Source organism: Schistocerca piceifrons, chromosome 9, assembly GCF_021461385.2.
Source record: "Schistocerca piceifrons isolate TAMUIC-IGC-003096 chromosome 9, iqSchPice1.1, whole genome shotgun sequence".
Lineage (NCBI taxonomy): Eukaryota > Metazoa > Arthropoda > Insecta > Orthoptera > Acrididae > Schistocerca > Schistocerca piceifrons.
Window position 1 is genome coordinate 56,066,399 of NC_060146.1, and position 21,260 is coordinate 56,087,658.

Sequence of the window (21,260 nt, forward strand, 5' to 3'; positions counted from 1 at the left end):
TGAACCAATCGTCGACTGGCGTGATTATGCTCAGGTAATTGGAGACCGTTTTCAGCCATTCGTGGACTTCCAGTTCCCAAATAACAATGGAATTTCTGTGGATGACAGCTGTGTGTGACTGATGTGAAAAACATTCTGGACAATTTGAGTGAACAATTTGGCCATCCAGACAGCCCAGCATGAATCCCATCGAATATTTGTGGGACATAATTGACAGGTCAGTTCGTGCACAAAATCCTGCTCTGGCAACACTTTCACAGTTATGCTGTTAGGCAGCATGGATCAGTATTTCTGCAGGGGACTTCTGACAACTTGTTGAGTCCATGGTACAATGAACTGTTGCAACACTGGCCCAAAGGACAATATTAGGAGGTATCCCACGATTTTTGTCATGTCAGTGTATAAGCTCTCAGACACAGATTTTCCTCTGAAGTAGAAAACACAAACATATACTCACAAGTACTGTTGTAACTGTGACCAGGACGGTCACGGGGTAGCACTGACGGAAGGCGCGGCAGGATCCCCGGAGAGGCTCGCAAACCACGACACAACGGAAAAGGATGGACACGACCAATGTAGGACAGAATGAATACGATGAGACCGACAACAGAGTCACAAGGAAACAAATTTGTATACAAACCAGGAAGAAAGCAGTCTAGTGCAAGCGAGGTGTAAACTGACGTAAGCGAGATTAGACTGACTGGCTGAGCGAGTGGCCGGCGCTTAAGTCGCTCTCGGGGGCGCCGCTATTGGCCACTGGGACCACGTGTTCCACAGTGGCACCCCCACACTAAAAGCGGGCCAGGAGGCGAGTGCCGCCACAGCTTGCAGCGCAATGGTGTAGAGACCTCTATGGGTCTTTGACGTCCATGACGTCTGGTGCGGATTCAAATTCTGCGGCACACGGTGCCAGAAGTACAACTCTTACATATCTCGCCACTGTCCCCTGGCACTAAGGCCCAAAAGCATCTGTTATCAGATGCAGTCACAGTCACAGACGAGCCTAAGGATCGGGAGACAGTCACCACTGTGTTTTCTACTTTGGTAGGAGGACTTTGTCCAAAAGTTTAAGTATTTAAGCAGTCTTTTTCATTGTGCCTGTCTGCAACTGAACACCTACTGTGGTGATCTGTTACAGGGAAAATGAATGTATACGACTTATACACTAAACAATGGAAAATCCTGGATGGAATGTAAGAATATTATGAAAAGGATAGTTGCTACTCACCATATAGTGGAGATGCTGAGTCACAGATAGGCATAACAGAATGACTATCGGAAAGTGAGCTTTTACCGACAAGGCCTTTGTCAAAAATAGACAACACACACTCACGTGCAAACGCAGCTCCACACACACACACCCACAGCCCCGGGCAGCTCGAGCCGGACTGCAAGCAGCAGTGCATGATGAGAGAGGCAACTGGGTGGGAGTAGGGAGGCTGGGATGGGGAAAGGGGTGGGATAGCAAGGTAAAGATGGCAGATGGTAAAGTGGTGCTGGGAGCGTACACAGTGTGGTGGAGAGAAGGGCAGCTAGGTGCAGTTAGGAGGTATAGACAGAGCACAGGGGAGAGGGGAGGAGGGGGGGGGGGGGTTAGCAGAAAAGAAGAGAAGTAAACGGACTGAGACTGTTGGTGGAATAGAGAGCTGTGTAGTGCTGGAATGGGAACAAGGAAGGGGCTAGATGTGTAAGGATAGCAATGAACAAAGGCTGAAGCCAGGAGGGTTACTGTAACATAGGATATACTGCAGGGAGACTTCCCATCTGCACAATTCAGAAAAGCTGATGTTGTTGGCAAGGATCCAGATGGGACAGACTGTGAAGCAGTAATTGAAATAAAGAATGTTATGTTGGGTGACATGTTCAGCAATGGGATGGTCCAGTTGTTTCTTGGCCACAGTGGTTATTCATGCGGACAGACAGCTTGTGGTTATTATTTCCATGTAGAATGGAGAACAGTGATCGCAGCTTAACTTGTGGATCAATGACCGGTTTCACAGATAGGCCTGCCTTTGTTGGGATATGTGATATTTGTAACCAGACTGAAGTAGGTGGTGGTGGGAGAATGTATTGGTAGGTCTTGCATTTAGGTCAATTACAGAGATATGAGCCATGAGGTAAGGGAATGGGAGCAGAGGTTGTGTAAGGATGGACAAAGATACTGTGTAGGTATGGTGGGTGGCAGAATACCACTGTGGGAGGGGTGGGAAGGATAGTGGATAGCAAATTTCTCATTTCAGGGGATGACAAGAGGTAGTCGAAACCCTGGTAAAAATGTAATTCATTTGCTCCAGTCTGGGTGGTACTTAGTCACAAGGGGAATGCTTCTTTGTGATTGGATGGTGGGACTTTGGGCAGTTTTGAGTGACTGGAAATATAAAGCATAGGAGATCTGTTTTTGTACAAAATTTGTAGAGTAATTACAATCTGTAAAGACCTCAGGAAGACCCTCAGTATATTTTGCGAGGGACCGCTCGTTAATACAGATGTGACAGCAGTGGGTCATTAGGCTGTATAGAAGGGACTGCCTGGTATGGATTTGGTGGCGTAGCTAGTGGTTGGAGGTTTAATATGGACAGAGGTACTGATTTAGCCATCTTTGAGCTGCAAGGCAACATCAAGGAAGGTGGCTTGTTGGGTTGAGTAGGACCAGTCAAGTGAATGGGGGAGAAGGTGTTGAGGTTCTGGAGGAATGTGGACAGGGTGTCCTCACCATCAATCCAGATCACGAAGATGTCATCAATGAATCTGAACTAGGTGAGGGGTTTGGAATTAAGGGTATTTTTGACAGAATCCTGTAGTTAGCCCATGAATAAGTTGGCATAGGAAGATGCCGTGCAGTGCCCATAGCCTTACCCCAGATTTGTTTGTAGATAATGCTTTGAAAAGAGAAATAATTGTGGGTGAGGATATAGTTGACCATGGTGATTAGGAAGGTGTTGTTGGTTTGGAATCTGTCAGGCATTGGGAAAGGTAGCGCTGAATAGCTGTAAGGCCATGGGCTTTAGGAATGTTAGTGTAAAAGAGGTGTGATGTACAGGGAACCATGTGGTAAAGGAACAGGAACTGTGGAGAGTCGGTGGAGGAAATGGTTGGTATCTTTTACACAGGAGGGTAGGTTGTGGGTAATAGGCTGAAGGTGTTTGTCTACAAGAGCAGAGATTCTCTTAACTGGCCACAATGGGGCATCCTGAGTGGTTGGGTTTATGGACTTTAGGAAGTGTGTTGAAGGTATGGGTGTGGTGAGTGGAAAGGAGAGGAGAGACAGACTCGAGGGAGACATTCTGGGCTGGGCCTAAGGATTTGAAGAGGGACTGAAGATCCTGCTGGAATTCTGGAATGGGGCCATTATGGAAGGGTTTGTAGGTGGGTGAATCTGACAGCTGGTGAAGTCCTTCTGCCAGGTAATCCTTGTGGTTCAAAACAATGGTGGTGGAGCCTTTGTCAACAGGTAGGTTTATAAGGTGATGATCAGTTTTTAGATGGTGGATTGTGGTTCTTTCTGCAGATGCAAGGTTAGTTTGGATGTTGAGGGATTTGGGGAATGATGGTGAGGAAAGGTTCAGGGTTAAGAAATTCTGGTAAGCTAACAGGGGGTGATTTGGGGGCAGTGGTGGTGGATCACGCTTGGATAGACGAGTGAACTGAATCAGGCAGGGTTCATCATTGGTCTTTGGTTGCGTCTGATTGTTAGGGTTGGTGGCGAAAAAGTGTTTCCACTGTGGGGACGGGGAGAAGGAGAGAAGATCTTTAACAAATCCTGCATTATTGAATTTGGGAGTGGGGGCTAAAGGTGTGACCTTTGAAAAGGCCTGATACTTTTGCAGAGCTAAGGCTTTTGGAGGAAAGGTTCACGACTGTGTTTAGGGTCTGTTTAGGTTCTGAATTATGTGTGGTTGTGGGAGGGCATTCTGGAGTGTGGGGTAAATTAGCAGGTGTCAGCTATGAGGGATGTGGGAGAGGCTTGGAGGTTGCTGTAAATGTGGTGGACAGTGGCAATCCAAGGTGGGAGTAGAAAGTGAGCAGGATGGAGAGTCTTTTAAGGTGGGATTGTGCATGTTGTTCTAGTTCCTGGAGAGCAGGTATTCTGAGGAGGTTTGGGCCTGATTGATTTGGTTTTGCAGGACTGTTGATGAGGGCTAAGGATTGGTGAAATCTGAACAGATGGAGGTCATTGTGGAAGGAAGGTTTGCAGCCGGAGATGGGTAATTTAATGATAAGGTCACTTAGAGGGATTACATGAGCCAAGTAACAACTCAGGAACAGTATGTGGGACTGTGTTCTGCCTAGGAATAAGGAAACTTTTCTGTATTGACACAGATGGAAGGAGCAAGGATCCATGATGGTGGAAAAAGCACATAAAAATATGTAAATAACATAAAATTATGTGTGAAAAAAATTGAAAAAATACTCTGGGACACCTGGGAAAAATCACAAAAAGGTTGAAATGGATCAAATAAGGGGAAACAAAATTAAATCTGAGGGAGTAGGTTGATAATGAAAAGTGAAAAACCAAGTTAAATTGGACACATTAGAAAGTTTTAAGTGAAAACTTGTCCTAAAAACGTAAGGAGTTCCTCTGCAGAAATGATTTCACTGTAAATTTTTAATTTTCTTTGCTACCTGTTAGACGTTTTATATTGTTAGGCAATTAATAAAAGATTTTTTGGATCACATTTTCCCATCTTGCTGAAGAATGGGGGTATCAGGTAAAAGCAATGTATAGGACACAGGGAAAATAAAAATATATACAAATTATACAGAAAAGAAGCAAATGCTCTGAAACCTGATTCAGGAGACAAGCACTTGTAAGAAGGCAAATTAATATAACCATGGAAAAATTCAAAATATAATGCAATGATGATGTGTAGATGCAGTGATAAAAAAATACAAATCCTGCTGCATTAAACATTAAATGCATATTGCAAATTCCTGTAATGAGTAATGCTCCACCATTGTTAAACACTCATGAACTGCAAACATACATAAATTCCACAGACAATTGTGTATTTTTTAAAGGTACCACCACAAACAGCAATGCGACATTCAGTGGTTTGTTGTTAAAAATAAGCAATACATTTTGGCTGAATGGCATTATCGATCATAAAGACTGAAATCCTTTATTTTACAGATCAATTTGGGTCACTGTGTGACTATCTTCAGTGCTAACTGTTCAAACCTTGTAGGCCCATATCATAATAACACAACATTTCCTATGAGGTGTAACATGCACTGTGATGATTACTTCCAACAGATATCTTCACTGTTACTGCATACAATAATTTTGGAATTACAGAAGATCCTATCTTGTCTAGACAAGAAATTGCAGAGGAACCAATCTTTTATAGACAAGATATGCCCTTCATAATTTCTGAATTATTGTATGCATTAAAACTGAAGATATCTGTTGGAAGTAATCATCACAGTACATGTTGCACCTCATAGAAAATGTTGTGTTATTTTGATATGGGCATACAAGTTTCAAAGAGTTAGCACTGAAGAAGGTCACACAGTGACCGAAATCAGTCTGTCAAATAGAGTATTTCAATCTTTATGACTGATGCTGCCATTTGTCCAAAATACACTGACAGTAGCATAGTTGTCATGCACACAGTTCCCAATGGAATTGAACATAAAAAAACATAAGCAATTTACAAACACAGATCTCAGAAGTATTGCTTACTAAATACCTCCCACTGAATGAAATATTTATTTCTTAATACTTTGCATCTATAGCTGTACTCCACAAGCCAGCTTACAGTGTGTGGCAGAGGGTACTTTGGGTATCACAATTTTTTCTCCTTTTTCCTCTTCCAGTTGAGAATGGTTTGTAGGAAGAAAGATAGGAGATAAGCCTCTGTCTGAGCTCAAACCTCTGTAAATTTAGCTTCAAGATCTTTTTGCGAGACACACATAGGAAGAAGCAATATATTCATTGAATCTTCTAGGAACATATGTGCTCTGAACTTTACCAGTAAACCACACCATGATGCAGAATGCCTCTATTGCAGTGACTGCCTTTGGAATTGGCTGAGCATCTCCATAATGGTTTTGTACTTACTAAATGATCCCATAATTAAACAAACTTCTCTTCTTTCCATTTTCTCTATTTCCTCCACCAATGCTATCTGGTATGGTTCCCATATTGATGAGCAATATTTAGGTATAAGTTGAACAAGGGTTTTGGAAACCACTTCCTTTGTAGATGAACTGCATTTCATGAGGATTCTTTTAGTGAATCTCAGCCTGGCACCTACCTTACCTGTAATTATGTAATCATACAATAATGTGTCTTTCTACCTTTTTATGCACTCTACATTACATTTGTTTATGTTGAAAATTAACTGCCAATCCCAGCAGCAAGCACCAAAAGATACAAAAATAATTTTCATATAGATTTTCTCTCCTTGTCTAGGTTCAAAGTATGGTTATGTATTCTGGTGTTAAGGTGTTCAACAAGCTCGGACATAAACTTAAAGCAAGAAATTGCGAATCCTCTGCTGGTCTTCCCACTTTTTGCTACAAGTTGCTTTTTGTACAACAGTTTCTTCCTGAAAAATCCTGATCTATATATATTTTGTGAAAAGTAATGGTCCTATAACACTCCCTTGGGATACACCAAAAGTTAATTTTATGACTCAAGATTTCTCTCTGCTAAGAATGACATGCTGTGTTCTGTTTGTTAGAAACTTTTAAATCCAACTACATTGCTGGTCTGGTATTCTGTGCACTTATATTTTGTTCATTAGGTTTCAGCAAGGAACTGAACTGAACACTTTCTGAAAGTAAAAGAACACGACATCAAGTTGGGTTTTGGTATAAATTGATTTGTAGATCTCATGGATGAAAAGAGTGAGCTGGGTTTCGTACAATCATTGTTTTCGGAACCCATGTTGATTCTTACAGTAAAGATTTTTCAGTGTGAAGAAATGTCATAACATACAAACATAAAAAATATTCCAAAATTCTACATCCGATCAACATCAGAGATATAGGCATGTAGTTTTGTGCATCTGTTTAATGATTCTTCTTGAAAATGGGAATGACCTGACCTTTTTCCAATCATTTTGAATGCTTCAGTCCTCTGTTGGTTCTATACCTCAATATAGTCAATTTCTACATTTGGTTTTTAATAGTTTTTATTGCTAATAATAAAAATCAATTTCAGCTCAACTATTATGTACATAATCACAGTAAAAGATACAAAAATAATTTTCATATAGATTTTCTCTCCTTGTCTAGGTTCAAAGTATGGTTATGTATTCTGGTGTTAAGGTGTTCAACAAGCTCGGACATAAACTTAAAGCAAGAAATTGCGAATCCCCTACAGATTAGCATCAAAATCAAACATTCCTCATTAGTTGCTCTTACCCAAATTATACGAATGTTTGGATTTGAGGGGTGGAAAGCTCTGTTAGCTGCATGGCAATTAGCAGTGTTCACTGAAAGCTACATGACAAGTAGTAATGTTTTGTAAAAAGATGTGTGTAGTTATGGATGTAGGTAATTATTTTCTTTGAAACATACTGTTGCACTTAAATAAATATTAATCTAAAACAGCAACCATCTAATACAGCTAAAGAAGAAGTAGCTTTGATCAAAGTGACACCTTTTTTCTAATTTATGTGCTGTATGCATGCACAGGGCAAGCTGGTGCAGTGGTTACCACACTGGACTCGCATTGCGGAGGACATTGGTTCAAACCCGTGTCCGACCATCCTGATTTAGGCTTTCGATGATTTTCCTAAATTTCTTCAGGCAAATGCCAGGACAGTTCCTTTGAAAGGGCACGGCTGACTTCCTTCCCCATCCTTCTCTAATCTGATGGGACTGATGACCTCACTGTTCAGTCCCCTCCACTGAACTGACCAACCAGCTGTAAGTAAGCATAACATTAAGCTGTATAATGATAGTTTATTTTCATCTCTCCATTTTGTCAGTGGAAGCATCACAGAAGCACAAACCTGCATTGCATTTACTACGTGATAAATTACAAACTTCCTCATACTGCACTTCATTGATATACCCACACAACATACATGATAAATTATGGAATACTCATTCCATCATGTGAACCTAGGAAACCAGTCACATCTTCACTGAAGACCCAAAGAAATTGGTACACCTGTCTAATATCTCGTAAGGCCTCCACGAGTGTGCAGAAGGGCCACAACATGACGTGGCACGAACTTGACTAATGTCTGAAGTAGTGCTGTAGGGAGTTGACACCATGAATCCTGCAGGACTGTCCATAAATCCATAAGAGTATGATGGGATGGAGATCTCTTCTGAACAGCACGTTGCACGGCAACACAGATATGCTCAATAATATTCATGTCTGGGGAGTTTGGTGGCCAGCGGAAGTGTTTAAACTCAGAAGAGTCTTCCTGGAGCCATTCTGGATGTGTGGGCATGTCACATTGTCCTGCTGGAATTGCTCAAGTCCATCAGCATGCACAATGGACATGAATGGATGAAGGTGATCAGACAGGATGCTTACATAAGTGTTACCTGTCAGAGTCATATCTAGATGTATCAGGGGTTCCATACCACTCCAACTGCACACGCCCCACACCACTAAAGAGCCTCCACCAGCTTGAACAGCCCCTGCTCACATGCAGGGTCCATGGATTCATGAGGTTTTCTCCATAACCATACGCGCCCATCCACTCAAAACAGTTTGAAACGAGACTCATCCGATCAGGCAACATGTTTCCAGTCATCTACAGTCCAACGTCAATGTTGGCATGCCCAGGCAAGGCATAAAGCTTCGTGTCATGCAGTCATCAAGGGTACACAAGTGCACCTTCAGCTCCGAAAGCCCATATTGATGATGTTTCGTTGAATGGTTTGCGAGCTGACACTTGTTTATGGTCCAGCATTGAAATCTGCAGCAATCTACAGAAAGGTTGCACTTCTATCATGTTGATTGATTCTATTCAGTCATTATTGGTCCCATTTTTGCATGATATTTTTCTGGCTGCAGTGATGTCAGAGATTCAGTGTTTTACTGGATTCCTGATATTCACAGTACACTTGTGAAAGGGTTGTACAGGAAAATCCCCACTTCATCATACCTTGGATATGCTGTGTGGTATTGCTCATGCACCAAATATAACTCCATATATATGTCTAAAAACAAAGATGATGTGACTTACCAAATGAAAGTGCTGGCTGGTCAACAGACACACAAACAAACAGGAAAGACTTACCTTAGGGGGAAAAAAGGACGGGTATACACTCGCGCACACACACACACATATCCATCCACACATATACAGACACAAGCAGACATATTTAAAGACAAAGAGTTTGGGCAGAGATGTCAGTCGAGGCAGAAGTGCAGAGGCAAAGATGTTGTTGAATGACAGGTGAGGTATGAGTGGCGGCAACTTGAAATTAGCGGAGATTGAGGCCTGGTGGATAACGGGAAGAGAGGATATATTGAAGAGCAAGTTCCCATCTCCAGAGTTCGGATAGGTTGGTGTTAGTGGGAAGTATCCAGATAACCCGGACGGTGTAACACTGTGCCAAGATGTGCTGGCCGTGCACCAAGGCATGTTTAGCCACAGGGTGATCCTCATTACCAACAAACACTGTCTGCCTGTGTCCATTCATGCGAATGGACAGTTTGTTGCTGGTCATTCCCACATAGAATGCGTCACAGTGTAGGCAGGTCAGTTGGTAAATCACGTGGGTGCTTTCACACGTGGCTCTGCCTTTGATCGTGTACACCTTCCGGGTTACAGGACTGGAGTAGGTGGTGGTGGGAGGGTGCGTGGGACAGGTTTTATACCGGGGGCGGTTACAAGGGTAGGAGCCAGAGGGTAGGGAAGGTGGTTTGGGGATTTCATAGGGATGAACTAAGAGGTTACGAAGGTTAGGTGGACGACGGAAAGACACTCTTGGTGGAGTGGGGAGGATTTCATGAAGGATGGATCTCATTTCTGGGCAGGATTTGAGGAAGTTGTATCCCTGCTGGAGAGCCACATTCAGAATCTGATCCAGTCCCGGAAAGTATCCTGTCACAAGTGGGACACTTTTGTGGTTCTTCTGTGGGAGGTTCTGGGTTTGAGAGGATGAGGAAGTGGCTCTGGTTATTTGCTTCTGTACCAGGTCGGGAGGGTAGTTGCAGGATGTGAAAGCTGTTGTCAGGTTGTTGGTGTAATGCTTCAGGGATTCCGGACTGGAGCAGATCCTTCCCTACAGCCTAGGTCTTCGTGGCAAACGAATCTGCTCCAGTCCGGAATCCCTTTTTTATATGTGTGTGTGTGTGTGTGTGTGTGTGTGTGTGTGTGTGTGTGTGTGTGTGTGTGTGTGTGTGTGTGTGTGTGTATATATATATATATATATCTTGATAACCTGCCATTGTAGCAGCAGTAACCGATCTAACAACTGCACCAGATACTTGTTGTCTTACATAGGCATTGCAACCACAGTGCCATATTCTGCTTGTTTACATATCTCTGTATTTGAATACACATGCCTATACCAGTTTTTTTGGTGCTTCAGTGTATATTGATTCAATGAAATAAATCCATGCAAAGATAGCTATTAACCATTTGTTTCCTACCATATCACTTTACTAAGTAGGTACACGAAAACTTTTTGTAGCAATACATGTGAAACCCAGGCTCACTGTGGAACATTGAAATGAATTTTGGTTGGTGTGTTCAATGGTCAGTTTGACTTTTGTATGTGCTGTAAAAATTTTTTTAAGAAGTTGCATAACTCATACCCTGTAAGTTGTAGCGGTTAGGAGTGAATTCCCTGTATGGTGGTTTGTAGAGCTGCACTGTTAGTGGTCAGGAAGGATTGCAGTTCACCACTCTAAGCATTGTTACAGTGGTGTGGTGGATTGATCAAAGATGGTTGTCCAATGTTCCATCATAAAAACAGCAATACCATATACTTGTTTCTAAATGTGTGCACTGGTTTTAAGGTTTTGTAAAATTTATTACATTGAACTTGCAATTGTAAATAATATGTCCAATGAAAGAGCAACTCAAACAGTTTTGTTTGTATATGTGTGCACAAAAGAGAGATTATCGAATGAGTAACCAAACAACATGGTGAATGAGTGAGAGCCTTTCACATGTAGCCCCAAGAAATCAGTTCAGAAGGCAAGTCATGAACCAGCAATTCCTTTGATGTCTGTCTGGAGACTTTTAAGGAGGTGCCTGCAACTACATCATCATCATTTGCAGTTGGTGCAAGCTCTAAAGCCTACAGACTATGGTTTACATGTCAGCATTGCAACCAAAATGTTGCTACATGACAATGAAGTTTCTCTGGATCATGTCCTCTTCAGTGATGAAGGGACATTTTGCCTAAAAACACACATACTGTGCATATCTGGGGGGGTTAGAAAATTCCAACGAGATGGGACAGTTGCAATGAGACTCCCCTAAATAGAATGTTTTTTGTGCCATTTCTGGCGTAAAGTTTATGGGCCTTTCCTTTTTGGTGAAGCAACTGTATTTTGATGTGCTAAAACTATGGCTGTTTCCTTAATTGGAAGAAGCTGAACCACAGAACTTAATTTGTGCCACCGCAAATGATTAAACGAAGTTATACACGACTGCTGGATTGGCCGCAAGGGGCCAGTTGACAGAGCTGATTTTTCAGGACCTCTGCATTCATACACAATATGACATGATGCAATTTTTACCTTTGATGGTTCATAAGGGACCATGCTCTGATAACAGCTGATATATCTGACTTTGGAGACATCACTGTTGCAAAAAAAATAGTTCAAATGGCTCGTAGCACTATGGGACTTAACTTATGAGGTCATCAGTCCCCTAGAACTTAGAACTACTTAAACCAAACTAACCTAAGGACATCACACACATCCATGCCTGAGGCAGGATTCGAACCTGCAACTGTAGCGATCACACAGCTCCAGACTGTAACACCTAGAACTGCTCATCCACACCGGCCGGCATTTCTGTTGCAACAATTGTTTCAGATACACTGGCCAAGGTCAGGGATGACACAATGAATGACAAACAGTGCTCACATCAAACACTTGTAAGAAAACCTGTTTGACTTGCTTTTCCATTTGACATATATTTATAATTTTAAGATGAATGTAATAAATGCTACAAAGCCTTAAAACTGTATATTCATTTTGAAACAAATGCTGTGATGGTAATAGATGGCAGCCAACACCCACAAGACAAGGGCTGGAAGTGTGCTTAGCTCCGCAGTAGCCTGCCATAATGGATGGCATGTGGCATCTACATCTACTACATCTACATCTACATCCATATTCTGCAAGCCAACTGACAGTGTGTGGCGGAGGGTACCTTGAGTACCACTATCAGTTCCCGCTTCTATTCCAGTCTCATATTGTTCATGGAAAGAAGGATTGTCGGTATGCCTCTGTGTGGGCTCTAATCTCTCTGATTTTATCCTCATGGTCTCTTCGTGAGATATACGTAGGAGGGAGCAATATACTGCTTGACCCCTCGGTGAAGGCATGTTCTCGAAACTTCAACAAAAGCCCGTACCGAGCTACTGAGTGTCTCTCCTACAGAGTCCTCCACGGGAGCCTATCCATCATCCCCGTAATGCTTTCATGATTACTAAATGATCCTGTAACGAAGCGCGCTGCTCTCCATTGGATCTTCTCTATCTCTTCTATCAACCCTATCTGGTACAGATCCCACACTGCTGAGCAGTATTCAAGTAGTGGGCAAACAAGTGTACTGTAACCTACTTCCTTTGTTTTCGGATTGCATTTCCTTAGGATTCTTCCAATGAATCTCAGTCTGGCATCTGCTTTACCGACGATCAACTTTATATGATCATTCCATTTCAAATCACTCCTAATGCATACTGCCATGTAATTTATGGAATTAACTGCTTCCAGTTGCTGACCTGCTATATTGTAGCTAAATGATAAGGGATCTTTCTTTCTATGTATTCGCAGCATATTACACTTGTGTGCATTGTGATTCAATTGCCGTTCCCTGCACCATGCGTCAATTCGCTGCAGATCCTCCTGCATTTCAGTATACCACAGCATCATCCGCGAAAAGCCTCAGTGAATTTCCGATGTCATCCACAAGGTCATTTATGTATATTGTGAATAGCAACAGTCCTACGACACTCCCCTGTGGCACACCTGAAATCACTCTTACTTCGGAAGACTTCTCTCCATTGAGAATGACATGCTGCGTTCTGTTATCTAGGAACTCTACAATCCAATCACACAATTGGTCTGATAGTCCATATGCTCTTACTTTGTTCATTAAATGACTGTGGGGAACTGTATCAAACGCCTTGCGGAAGTCAAGAAACACGGCATCTACCTGGGAACCCATGTCTATGGCCCTCTGAGTCTCATGGACGAATAGCGCGAGCTGGGTTTCACACGACCGTCTTTTTCGAAACCCATGCTGATTCTTACAGAGTAGATTTCTAGTTTCCAGAAAAGTCATTATACTTGAACATAATACGTGTTCCAAAATTCTACAACTAACCGACATTAGAGATATAGGTCTATAGTTCCGCACATCTGTTCGACATCCCTTCTTGAAAAGAGGGATGACCTGTGCCCTTTTCCAATCCTTTGAAATGCTACGCTCTTCTAGAGACCTAGGTACACCGCTGCAAGAAGGGCGGGCAAGTTCCTTCGCGTACTCTGTGTATAATCGAACTGGTTTCCCATCAGGTCCAGTGGCCCTCCCTCTTTTGAGCGATTTTAATCGTTTCTCTATTCCTCTGTCATCTATTTCAATATTTCCCTTTGGGCAGCTGGTAGGTGGGTCCAGGATTGGTGATGTGGTCAGCACTGCAGCAGTGGCATTGACTCAGAGCCCAGGTGAGGTGGCGAGAGGCTAGTATGGCCAGTCACTATGGCTATTATGGCTGCTCCAAATATGTGGCTCAGTGCAGGATGCACTGGAGAGTGCAGAATCAAACTGTGACGGCAGCTCACAATGGTGATGTGTGTCCGACAGGCCATGATTGACAGCAACAGTGTTTGCTCAAAGAGGCAATGGTGTCTGGGTGGCAGGATAAACTGGGTACAAACTGTGAACACCAAAAGTAAGCAGCCAACAGTGATCAGAAGGTAGCCAGCAGGTGGCTGCCAGTTAGTAGTGACTGAGTCGGCAGCATTCGGTCTCGGTACAGACAGCAGGCCTGCAGCTAGTGAAGACGGAGTCAGGCAATGACATCTTGTTGACCCATTTCAACTTGTAGACCGACATAGATCTACCTTTGGAATAGGCTGCTGGTGGTGACAACGATTCATATCTACAGGGTGTCCAGAAAAGAACTCCCTGATTTCAAAATTAAATATCTCGAAAACAAAGATCGATAGAGGAATGCAGTAAACGGTATGTTTATTGTGAAAGCTGTAAGAAGTTTATACAGCAGTTTGAAATAATAGTTACAAAAGCTGCTAACAGATGGCGCTGTAATCGCCATACGTAATGCCTAGTATAAATAGTGATCCGAAGCCCAGAGCGATCAGTTCCACTACTGAAACGTGAAAGGAGGTTAGCGTACTGAAGGAAGAGATTAAAACCGTGTACTCCATTGAACAACACGTTTTTCTGGTGCTAGAGTACCATGGGTTAGAAGAGAGTCCTACGGCAACAAGGCGAAGTTTTCAAGCATGATTTAATGTTCCAAAAGGACCCCATGCGAAAACCATTCGTACACTCTATGCAAAATTTCAACGAACAGGCAGCATAACTGATGATCTAGTGGGGCATGTTTGCCACAAGCAACCCGCAGTTATGGCTGAAAATGTCGCCACAGTTTCTGGAATTACTCAGTGAAATCCAATGTCATCCGTCCGTAGAATTGCATCTGAGACTGGTTTGAAACATTCCAGCACGCAGAAAATACTGAGAAAGAGCCTACACATGTTTCCATTCAAAATTCAAACGCACCAGGCCATACCCGTATGAGCTGTGCAACAAAGGGTTGCCTTTGCTAATCAGATGCTCACAATGATTGATAGTGAAGGATTTGATGTTGGCTGTATCTGGTTTACAGATGAAGCGCACTTCCACGTGAATGGATACGTGAATAAGCAGATCTGGTGATTATGGAAAAGCCATATTGGTGTGAAGCGAAGCCCCTGTATTCTCCTTAAGTTACTGTGTGGGCTGCAGTATGCAGCATAGGCATTATTGGCCCTTTTTACATTCGAGAAACGGTCACTGGTGCACGTTACATTGCAATTTTGGAACAATTTGTTGCCACACAGCAAGCGTTAGAGGATCGCCCAGGTACTGAATGGTTTATGCAAGATGGAGCCCGACCACATCAGACCAAACAAGTGTTTCGCTTTCTTGAGGAATACTTCGGGAATCGAGTCATTGCTTTGGAATATCCCAAATTTACTGGTGCAGGCGTGGATTGGCCTCCATATTTGCCGGATTTGACTCCCTGTGACTTTTTTTTTGTGGGGCACAGTGAAAGACATGGTCCACCCGAAGCATCCTACGATGCCGGACGAGCTTGAATCGGCGATCGCTGTGGCATGTGAATCCATTTCGGTTGAGACACTACGAAATGTGATGGCGAATTTCATTCTTCATTTGCGCCACTTCTGTAGTGCCAATGGTGAACATTTTGAAAACATTGTGATGTAACTGTTTGCAAAGATTGTTTTCATACGATTATTTCACTTATGTATGCTGATATAAGCTGTACAGCATACAGCACCATCTGTTAGCAGCTTTTGTAACTATTATTTCAAACTGCTGTATAAACTTCTTATAGCTTTCACAATAAACATACCATTTACTGCATTCCTCTATCGATCTTTGTTTTCGAGATATTTAATTTTGAAACCAGGGAGTCCTTTTCTGGACACCCTGTAAACCTGGCTGGTCTGGTCTGCTACTCTTCCTGAAAGGTATTGCTTTTGCCCTCTAAGTTACAACAGAATCAAGGCACAAAATGTGACCGTTGACCAATTGTGACATCACTGCTTCCTTCCTTTCCATTGTGTCAGCAGCTTCGTAGGCCTGGTTGTGTAATAATATAACCTCCCGAGAGTGGTATCTATAGTATCAGCATATTCAGCCTATGGTGTCTTGTGCAAAAATACTTAACTTGCCCCATACTGTAGCTTCTTATGTCACCTCAGTGTGATGTCTATTGTCAAGTAAGTCGCAGAATTTTTCTCCTGGAAGATGCAGGGCCGTGATGCAACAATTTCTTAGTTCAGGTGCATTTGCGGTACACACAATTAGTGCTAAGGAAGTTTTAAATTGAAGAAATTATTTTTCTGTGTGTTTCCATTCCCTGAATCATTCTAAGGAGCACATTTACTAACAGTGATGGTATTTTCAGTCCATAGAAGATTATTGTGAAAATTAATATTTAGTATTACTCTTAGCATATCCTGTAGAGACTGGTTTGAAAAGCACCATATTTTGACAACTTTTAAATTATAATGTACAGCTAGATGCAAATCCCTTAGTATTCATATCACTATAAATGTGACTCTTTCCTCACTGATTATACAAAGCATTATCCCCAATAATACTTCAAAGTTTTAACGTTAGTGCACAGTTCATTCAAAAATATGGGTTGAATTGCTTTCAAAAATTCAACAGAAAGTGGAGTTTAAAAAAAAATTACAATATTTTCTGTTGTGTGAGATCTTATATTACTGTGTGACTAAAAGCGATCTTAAAACTTTTGTTTTTCATTATAATATAATTAATTAGTTTTCAGTAAACTATACAGAAGTAGCAACACTGGTTGCTCCTGCCTTGACACATCCCATACCCCTGAAGGCCCTCCTTCATGATGATATTTACAGAAAATGAAGTGTGAATGGATTACTTATACTAAAATTTTTGTGTCATTCTGTTATAAAGCACTTACATAAAAAATACTGGTACATCTTTAGCTCCTATCTGCCATCTGTAGAATATAATTCTTGAAATGTAATGTGATTTACTGGGCCAGAAACAATATGACATATGAGAGATATACGTCACACCTGGTCACTTCTCTTGACGCAACCAGTACTCTACCGAATATCACTGAAAAAAGTGAGACTTGCAATGTATAGGAAACTGTGCTCTCAAAATAATAACTCTGTGCTTCATTTAATAACAGTTCAGTTAATGAACATGTATGTGGACTTGTTTGGATCAGGTCATGATGGGATACTTCAACAACGAGAAAGCGACCCGAGAAACAATTGACAGTGACGGGTGGCTCCACACGGGCGATGTTGCGTACTACGATGAGGACGGCTATTTCTACATTGTAGACCGCACGAAGGAGCTCATCAAAGTCAAAGGAAACCAGGTATGTGGCTGCATCTTACAACTATTTTCCTTAAATTGCAAAAATGCTGTGATATAATTTTAAAAAAGTACACATTGAAGTACAGGTTGTGTCACAAAAGACACCCAGGAGGAGTCCACAGGTCGCGTAGTATGGCCGCTGGCCAGCACCACCACCACACCCACTAGCTGCCAATGCACCCAACTCTCAGACACTAATCCACTTGTTGGCTGCCTGCACTTCCCCTGAGTGAAGCATAAACAATGTTGCCATCTGATTAGCTTAAGTTTGCCTTTATTTACAGTAGGTGCTCAAAATGATGTCCCTCTGTGGTAAGAGCAGCCTGACATCTCCTAAGCAAATTAGCAAACACTCGACAAATTTCTGTTGCTGAAGTCTGGGAAATAACTAGCCAAACCCTGTCTTCCAACTCTTCAAGCATGTGGGGATTGGTTGCATACACCTTGTCTTTTAACATTCCCTATACGTAAAAATCACAGGGATTTAGATCTGGAGAATGAGGAGGCCAATCAACTATACTGTCATCAAAGACACTTCATACTGCTGTCATAGGAGCATTGGTGATGTGTAGTCTTACATTGTCCTGCATGAAATAACCACACATCTTTTATTTGGTGTTAGTTCTTGAAAAAATTATGCAGTATATTGTTCACACTGTCAGAATGTATTGATTCATGGAAAAAGAATTAGTCCATAATTTACCTTGCACTAATTACATACCACACTGTTTTTTTTTTCACATTGTGCAGAGGCTGTTGATGTAATTCATGAGGATTTTCAGAGCTCCAACATCAATCGTTCTGAGAATTTATGTACCCTGACTAATGCAGCCATGTTTTATCAGAAAAAAAAGCATCACAGGATCAACTTCCCCATTGTGCACAGACTGTAACAGCCAGCTGCAATAACAATGTCAAGCAACAGTATCTGAGTTCCTCAGCTGATGCACTACTGTTATTTTGTATCGTTTCAATTTCAGTTTGTGCACAGCTCTGTGAGCAGATGCTCTCGACTCACCAATCTGAAGTGCCAAACGGTGCAGAGATTTTCTCAAACTTCTCTTCAAGGCCTCCCCTATCTGGTCTAATTTATTTTTGGTTAAAACACTAGGTTCTCTAGGCCTTTGTTTATGTAACACAGATCCAGTCTCTTGAAATTTCTTCACTAAACTGTGTATTGTCAAATCACTGGGAACATGCACACTGGGAAAGTTTCATATGAATTCAAGCCGAAGTTCCACATACAATTCTGTTTTTGCATAGTTAAAACACAAGAAACATTTGTTGGTCCTTCATGTATAAATATTCAATGGAAATTCAACAGCAAACTCAAAACAAAACACACAAACACTCAGTAGCACAATACGGAAGAGACGCACACGATGTTTCTATCTGAGGACTGGGCCCAGTGACATATGGGCAGGGAAAGTGCCAGATTCAGTGCAGTTTCAATAATGGTGTCTAGCAACAATATTTGAAGTGATTAAACTTGCGAAAAATCTCAAAATAAGACACCAGTACACTCAGTCGCACAGTGTAAGGGGGCATGCACAAAGAATTGGTGTCTGAGAACTACACATAGTGACAACTGGCAGGCACAGTGGCAACAGCCAGCAAACACACCACATGTCCCACAAGCCCCTCCAGTTTTCCTTCATGAGACATCCTGTTTTATTTATTTAATTTATTTATTTCTTGTTCCGGTGATCCCTGTTGTGACAGTATCAAGGGATACGTAACATGTCAGAGATCTATGGTAGCACATAACAACTAAACAAAATGATATCATACTACAGTAAACAGTAATGTAGGTTCTACTACAGAAAGTCAATTTTGAGAGATAAATAAATATTACAAAATGATAAGTGTTACAGACAATAAATATTGCAAAATATGTGTTTACAATAAAGAAAAGTCAGGATTACAAATGTAGATTTGGGCACATATTTGCATTTAACAATAAAAGAAATGCTAAACATTGTAGTTCAGGAACTCTTCTATCATATAAAATGATCCTTATAATAGGAACTGCCTTAAAAAATTTTTAAAACAAGAGCTCATCTTCTATCAAACACTTAATTATTGAAAGGGGGGGGGGGGAGGCATTATAAATCTTACAGCCAGTAAAATGGACTCCTTTCTGTACCATACTTAGATTTGCCTGTTCATAGTGGATATCATGTTTTCTTCTCACCTCATGACTACGATACTCACTATTCGGTTTAAAAATGGATTTTTCTTTCCTTATGAAACACATCAAAGAGATTATGTATTGCACAGTGGATGAAAGGATTCCAAGTTTCTTAAAAAGATTCCTGCATGTGGCTCTAGGATGGACTCCACAGATGATCCTTATGGCTCTTTTTTGTCCACACCCTACTTTTTTAGCCAGTGACTGATTACCCCAAAATATCATTCCATATGCAATAATGGCATCAAAATAACCATAATACGCTGACTTCATGGTTTCCATACTTCTATAAGAAGAAACAATGCTTAATGCATAAGTTGTTGAACTCAGTCTTTCACATAGGTCCAGGATGTGGTTTGACCAATTCAGTCTGCTGTCAATCTGCAAGATATTTTGAGGTAACCACACCAGTTATCACCTGCTCACCTATTTTTATTACTATTTCTGCATCTTTGAATGTTATGTGGAACTGAACATAGTTTATTATACTGTAATGTAAAGAAAGGTCATTGGTGTTAAACCAGTTCACTGTTTCACTTAAAACCTTATTTGCTGTTTCCTCAAGTTTATCTACTGAATTATCAATAAGTAGTGTAGTGTCATCAGCAAAAATGGTGAATCTGCAATATTCCGTACAGAGAGGCAGATCATTTATGGAGATAATAAAAAGTAGGAGGCTCAGAACTGACCTTGGGTACCCCACATGTGATGGTACTCCATTCTGAAGATAATGGTATTCCATTTTGACTATCCACTACAACTTTCTGTTTCCTGTTTGACAGGTACGAGTCGAGCCATTTTCCTGATGAACCATTTATACCGAGATGTGCAGCTTTTTGTAAAAGAATCTGGTGACTGACACAGTCAAACAGTTTTGTTAGGTCACAAAAAATCCCAACCACCTTTAGTTTTTTGTTGATAGATTCCAAGACTTTGCCAGCAAATGCAAATATTGTATCTTCTGTTAACAAACCTTTCTGAAATCCAAACTGACTTTTGCTGAGGATATTTTGATCCATGAGATGCTTAACTATCCTGGCATGCATTAGTTTCTCTAAAACCTTTGAAAAACTTGTCAACAGAGATACTGGCCAATAGTTAGCAGCATCCATCTTATCTCCCTTCTCCTGTATATACGGGGTACATATTCATGGTAGCGGAATGTTTCCTTTAGTGTATTGGTCATTGTGAAAAAAGTTTATAAGGTGAGCAAAAAGTTCTCATACAAATTTCTTCTTGAAACAAAGGTGTAGGATGTGGCTGTATAGACTACAGATTTGAAAGTCTGGTCCAATTTTGGGTTCTAGCTAGAACTTTTGCTGAAAGTTAAAATTGAGACCACCTCTCATACTGGTTTGTGTTTGTGTAGAAATAAAAATGTACTGTGACTGAGATTCCTATTAAGCTGTAGGCATTGTCTACAACTGGCCATATCAGCCATTTCTCAGCTCAGAGAACGTATGAGCACACCACTTCCACAGTGACACTCCAATCAACCTTTGTGTCAATAACTGTGTTATTTCAACAATGTACACTGCTGCTCATTGAAACTGCAGCATCATGAAAATGATGTGCAAAATATGTCAAACTGGGTAGAAGTGTTCTAATTGTTTGGATATGCAAATGTCTAACATTTCAGCACAACTGCACAGAGTACATAGTAGTAATGCCATCTACATTCTATAGTTGTGGAAAGATTACACAGTGTATCTCTCATTCAGGGTTTGCCTTTAAATGTTGGTCATTTGTGACATCATGTTATGAACAGCAGA

At 41.3% G+C, this 21,260-nt stretch overlaps 1 protein-coding gene across 2 annotated transcripts in view; it reads left to right on the forward strand.

Annotated features, from left to right (window-relative positions):
* Positions 1–21,260, forward strand: part of LOC124716906 (probable 4-coumarate--CoA ligase 1) — a 488,949-nt gene that overhangs the window by 389,177 nt on the left and 78,512 nt on the right. For both annotated transcript variants that reach the window (XR_007005668.1, XM_047243467.1), the window contains exon 7: positions 17,143–17,298. Coding sequence is in view for 1 of the 2 variants with exons in the window: in XM_047243467.1 (XP_047099423.1) it covers positions 17,143–17,298 (156 nt within the window). In the remaining variant the exon portion in view is untranslated. The remainder of the gene's footprint in view (positions 1–17,142; positions 17,299–21,260) is intronic.